The 5,734-nt window shown below is 48.9% G+C and overlaps 1 protein-coding gene across 1 annotated transcript in view; it reads right to left on the minus strand.

Annotated features, from left to right (window-relative positions):
* Positions 1-2,479: 2,479 nt before the first annotated feature.
* The window catches only part of LOC105003301 (olfactory receptor 52B2-like), a 12,591-nt gene continuing 9,336 nt past the window's right edge, over positions 2,480-5,734 (minus strand). Inside the window, exons 2-4 of the mRNA XM_010860361.1 lie at positions 4,974-5,149; positions 4,501-4,638; positions 2,480-4,015 (exon numbers count right to left, since the gene is read on the minus strand). Coding sequence (XP_010858663.1) covers positions 3,421-4,015; positions 4,501-4,553 — 648 coding nt within the window. The 5' untranslated portion in view covers positions 4,554-4,638; positions 4,974-5,149 and the 3' untranslated portion in view covers positions 2,480-3,420. The remainder of the gene's footprint in view (positions 4,016-4,500; positions 4,639-4,973; positions 5,150-5,734) is intronic.

Below are 5,734 nucleotides of genomic sequence, written 5' to 3' on the forward strand. Positions count from 1 at the left end.
ATCACTTAGTTTCTCTGTGCTCCAGTGTCCTTGTGTGTAAATGAGGATGATTACTTTTATTTTAAGAATTATAAATGTATGTAAAGACTATCTTTGTTGAACTACCATATGACCCAGCAGTTTCACTACTGAGCATATACCCTGAGAAAACCATAACGCCAAAAGACACATTTACTCCAGTGTTCACTGCAGCACTATTTGCAATAGCCAGGACATAGAAGCACCCTAAATGTCCACTGACAGATGAATGGATAAAGAAGGTGTGGTACATATATACAATCAATACTACTCAGCCATAAAAAGGAACAAAATTGTGCCATTTGCAGGGACATGGATGGACCTAGAGACTGTCATACAGAATGAAGTCAGTCAGAAAGAGAAAAACAAATATCATATATTGACACATACATATATGGAATTTAGAAGAATGGTACAGATGAACCTATTTCCAGGGCAAGAATAGAGACATAGACATGTGGAGACAATAGGGGAAGGGGAGGGTGGGATGAATTAAGAGACTAGGATTGAGCAAATACACTACCATGTGTAAAATAGATAGCTAGTGAGAACCTGCTACATAGCCCAAAGAGCTCAGCTCTGTGCTCTGTGATCTACAAAGGTGGGATGGGGAGGGAGGCATCTAAGATGGAGAGTATACAGGTATACATACAGCTGATTCACTTTGTTGTACAGCAGAAACTAACACAGCAGTGCAAAGCAAGTATACTCCAATTTAAAAAAGACTCTGGAGTCATTTATGTCATTTATTATAATTCCCTATATTCATCTCTCCAGTCCCACTTTGAAGCTAGATGGACCAGAACTAGATGGAAAACTCCTTCCCAAATTGTTGGTTAGGCCTGTGTTGCCAGCTGGAGCTTCCTTACAGAACCTTTAAAAATTAACATGTGTGGCCATTGCTCTCTGGATAGTCACACCCAAGGCTTCTATGGCCCTGGTAGTTAATCTGGCTATGTCTTCAGCTTATAACCCTAACCCAGTAGCTTGGCTTTTTCAGATAATAAAGCAGAGGTTACATAGCCTACAATAGCCCAGGGAGCCTCCTTTATGTCCAGCATCCTGAGCTCAGGGAAGGGGCGGCAGACCTCTGCAAAAGACAGGGCCTCAGAAAATGGTAGGAGTACAAAGCAGAATCCTTCTCTCTGTCCCCTTCCTCCTTGTTTCCCTCTATCACCCTATGCCCACACAAACCAAAGGATAGTCAGAGCAGGCAGGGTATCTCATACCCCTTCTCATATGTCCCTAGGTCTCTCCACCTTCACTTTCTCCCACAACCTGTAGCTTCTTGAAAAGGATCAGGGCAGCGGAGAAAGCAATCCCAAAGCACAGAGCCCTGTTTCTACTTGCTTGTGACATTTCTCCCCTCCACCTATACCTGAGGCTGTCCTGGGGACACCTGTGGCAGCCACAGCATCATGGTCGGGAGGGCTGGGATAGGCTGCCTCTTGCACTAGCTGTAGAAGTGGAGTAAGACCTTTGAACGTCCCTAGGCTCTGTCTCTGGTCAGAGTAAACAGTCCCAGAAGGAGGGGTCCAGGTTTGGGCATCTGAAGGCACTGAGAGTAAGTGAGGGTGTGGGGAGGATCTGGGGGTACGGTGTGGACGAAAAGGGCTGTGACAGCCAGATAAGTGCCTCCAAAGATGGGGTGGGAGTGAGTTTCTCACTAAAAACATGGTCTTTCTCATCCATTCCAAGCTGAGATCTGACCAGTCCTGCTGGGCCCTCCTGCTCAAAAAGATTAAGGCAAACCTGAGACATCTTCTGGGGGCCTTGAGATGAGTTATTTTCAGAGGAGATTATGGTCTTCCTATTGACTTCATTTACTTAGCCATGCACTCTTGGATGAGGGCCAAGCTGCATATCTGGGAAGACTGCTTTAGCTTATGGAGGAACCACTTCCCCTTTTAAGGAAAGGATCCAAGAGCTTAGGTGAATGCATAACTCCAGAAAGACATGCTCAGGGCTCTGTTGGGAAATCTTCAATGAGGGATCATACCCTCAAATTTCACTTATAGATTATCATCCTCTGGCTCTCTGACCAAGGCCAGGGATCCATCTCCCATCAACTCCCCTGGCTGGGCCTTGCTATAACCAGGGGGTCCAGAGGGACCATAGAGGTTAGGGAGATAAAAGAGGAATGAGTTGAAAGCTCTAAGTTGCATGGAGTGGGAAACCTATCCAGAATCAGTGTCTAGGAAGATGTTAATAGAGCTTTGGGGAGCAAGGAAAAGTGGAAGAAGAAATCGAGTGTGAAACAGGACAAATTGTGCTGGATCATCTCCCTATATTTAGTACTAAAGCTGATGTGTGGTACTAGACAGAAAAGCAGGAGAAGCCTCTGAGTAAAGTTAGGAAACACCTTAGGGAGACAGCCACAGTATTGTCCATTCCCTTCCGCTCCCAGAGACAATGTCTCTCAAGATTTAGATATGAATCACCCAGGTCAGAAACTGTGTCAGTTTCCAGAGCTGAGCTCTATTTTATTCCTATTGTGACATTTCCCCAGCTTCCCCTGTCTTCATCCCTTCAGTCAACACAGAGTTCCTGCTCAGTGTCACACCGTGTACACAGGCCCTATTCAGAGCCACCTTTCTTTCATTTATCTGGTTCTGGCTGGATAGAATGATAGAAAAAGACAAGACCCTGATGATCAGCCTGAGTCCTAGGCCTCCCTGTCTGCCACAATCCAGGCCCAACGTATGCTATGCATCTATGGAGATCATACAGAGTTAGAGAGAGGAGGAATAGTCTTGGCATCATAGACTCAGGCAGGGAGAGGTCAGTTCAATGTGCACTCAGTACCACGCGCTCTCCCTTTATGGGAAGAGGGCTGGGGTGAGCATAGGGCCACCTAGTGGCAGATGATGGCAATGCCTTGGTTAGAACAGGCCAGCTTGACCAACTGAGGGAAAATGCTGCAGAAAACAGGGTGCTCATTTGTTCCTGTGAGCAGGAGGCCTCCTGTGGGAGGCCCTCTCAGGGCCCACATCCCTCACTGGTCCTGCCCAGCAGAGCCAAAACAAGTGCCTGAGCCTCTGAGCGATCTGCTGGGTCCACACTCTGTAGACCATGGGGTTGAGGGCAGGGGGCACCACCACGTAGAAGTTAGCCAGGGGCATGTAGACGTGGCCGGGCACCATGTGGCGGCCAAAACTGTGAGCCAGGAAGAAGAGAGCAGGTGTGTAGAAGAGGGTGATGACACTGGCATGGGCCCCGCAGGTGCCCAGGGCCTTGTGCCAGGTGCTGTGGGAGGGCAGGTGACAGACCACGTGGAGGATGAAGGCGTAGGAAGCACCTATGAGCCCTAGGTCCAGGACTGGAGAGAGCAGCGCAGTGGCCAGCCTGTACCAGACACTGGGGCACGTGTCGCCACCGGCCAATCGAGCCATGCCCATGTGCTCACAGTAGGTGTGGGGCAGGGCCCGCTGCCCACAGTAAGGCAGTTCTCTGGAGCAGGGCCACCGGGGGTGCCATGACACAGGCCCCACGGGTCACAGCAGCTACAGCCATGATGCCTACCACACGCAGAGTCATCAGCGCCCCATATCGCAGAGGCTGGCATATGGCCACGTAGCGGTCCATGGCCATGGCCAACAGCACCAAGGACTCCGCAGTGAAGGCCACGTGGGCAACAAAGAGCTGGGCTAGGCAGGACTGGAAGGAGATCTCACCTGACAGGCCCCACAGCCCGGCCAGAGCTTTGCGCACTGTGGATGTAGCCAGAACCAAGTCAGCCGCTGCCAGAAGCCCCAGTAACTGGTACATGGGTCTCTGAAGTGTTTTATCAGCTGCCACCAGCCCCAGTAGAAGGGTGTTGACCACCAGAGCTGCCAGGTACAGCAGGCACACAGGCACAGAAAGCCAGGCATGCAAGGCCTCCATTCCAGGTACCCCCAGCAGGACAAAGGTCCCAGGCCCCAAGCTGAGCCAGGTCTGGTTGAGAACAGGCAGTGTGGGATCCAGCTCCATCTCCTGGTTCCACTTGGCTCTGTCACTGTAGGAAACAAAAGAGATCTTTCCGAGGTAATCACCAAGTATACAGAGATTTTAGACAGGTGGAGGTAAGGATGGGGACTAAGGATGCTGCAGCATTTGCTGAGAGCTGTCTTTGTGTCTGGCACTGTTCTAGGGCTTTGGCATACACTAACTGGCCACCTCATGCGAAGAGTTGACTCATTGGAAAAGATTCTGATGCTGGGAGGGATTGGGGGCAGGTGGAAAAGGGCACGACAGAGGATGAGATGGCTGGATGGCATCACTGATTCGATGGACATGAGTCTGGGTGAACTCCAGGAGTTGGTGATGGACAGGGAGGCCTGGCCTGCTGCGATTCATGGGGTCACAAAGAGTCAGACGCGACTGAGCGACTGAACTGAACTGAACTGAACCTACAAATTCCCTAATTGTCTGTGAGTTTGTCAATGTTCCCCTCTGTGTGATGGATCAAGGAATCGGTTTCTGAGAAGCTAAAAAACTTACTCCAAGTCATACATCTGGTACATAAAGGAACTGGAATTTGAAGCGAAACTCATCTGACTAAAGATGATGCTCTTCCAACAGTCTTCTCTTCATCAGCCCAGGCTCATGGAGATGTTGGAATATGCTTTTCCTGATCACCTATCCCAGAAAAAGTCATTCCTGTTATCTAACCCTAGTCCCTTTAATATTAACTGATGTTAAAGAGATTAAGCATCCATGCTCCCTCCATCCTGGGGGAGATACCAGTCAGAAGGAAGGAAATATGGAATGGCCATTTTCTACTCCATTCAGTGACAAGTGCTTAGATAAAACTCATCTTCCTAGATCCTTTTCCAGAGGACACTTAATTAGCTCAGACCTGTTCTCCCAACATCACAGTCCTCCAAGTCTGTCCAGTACTTTTTCCCAGCTGCCCAAGGCCTGTGGCATCCCTCCCTCCACTCCCAGCTCTGATGTACCATAACTGTATATACCTGGCTCATGGAACTTAATTTCTTCTTTGACTAGGGAAGATATCCATCCCCTGATTCTGCTTTGTGGTTCTTCTTTCTTCTGTCCCTTGTCCAGGGGGACATCCTCTCGTTGTACAGAAACTCAGTCTGAGGAAGTTCTGATCTCACTGAGGACACGGCAGAGCATCAAGGTTGGGCTGTAGGGGAAGGGACCAGGATCAGATGCCACATGGCAACTAGTAGTCACATTAAAATAGTGGAGGGAGGAGGATTTTACTTACTTGGGTTTAAGTGGGTAAAGAACAATCTGGAAGAAGGAGCCAGGCTTGGGTTTTCCGTGTTCTGACTGAGGCCAATTTATACCCTCTCATACCCAATTTTATGAGACATAGTAACTGGTATCTTAACCTGGTCCTGGGACTGAGGAGTTTCAATCAGGTTAGCAGAGAATAAGGTTTAACCCTGGGCGAAGCTGTCAAGCTCCACACCATTTGTGTTTGCTCTAGCTTTCTCTGCAATATGCCTCTTGGACATTCTCTCACATCCCCACACTGACTCCTGCAGATCAGAGGCAGGTGAGAAACCAGGCTAGACTTTCCCACATGGAACTCTTGGCTGTGTATAAACCAGAGATTTCTCCTGGAAGATGAGGCTTTGCCAAGTCACGAGGATTCATTTTACTTCTTACTATGGGGTAGTCCCATGACTTCATGGCAAATAGATGCGGAACAATGGAAACAGTGACATACTTTATTTTGAGGGGCTCCAAAATCCCTGCAGAG

Source organism: Bison bison, unplaced genomic scaffold, assembly GCF_000754665.1.
Source record: "Bison bison bison isolate TAMUID 2011002044 unplaced genomic scaffold, Bison_UMD1.0 scf7180017857213, whole genome shotgun sequence".
In the NCBI taxonomy this organism is placed as follows: domain Eukaryota; kingdom Metazoa; phylum Chordata; class Mammalia; order Artiodactyla; family Bovidae; genus Bison; species Bison bison.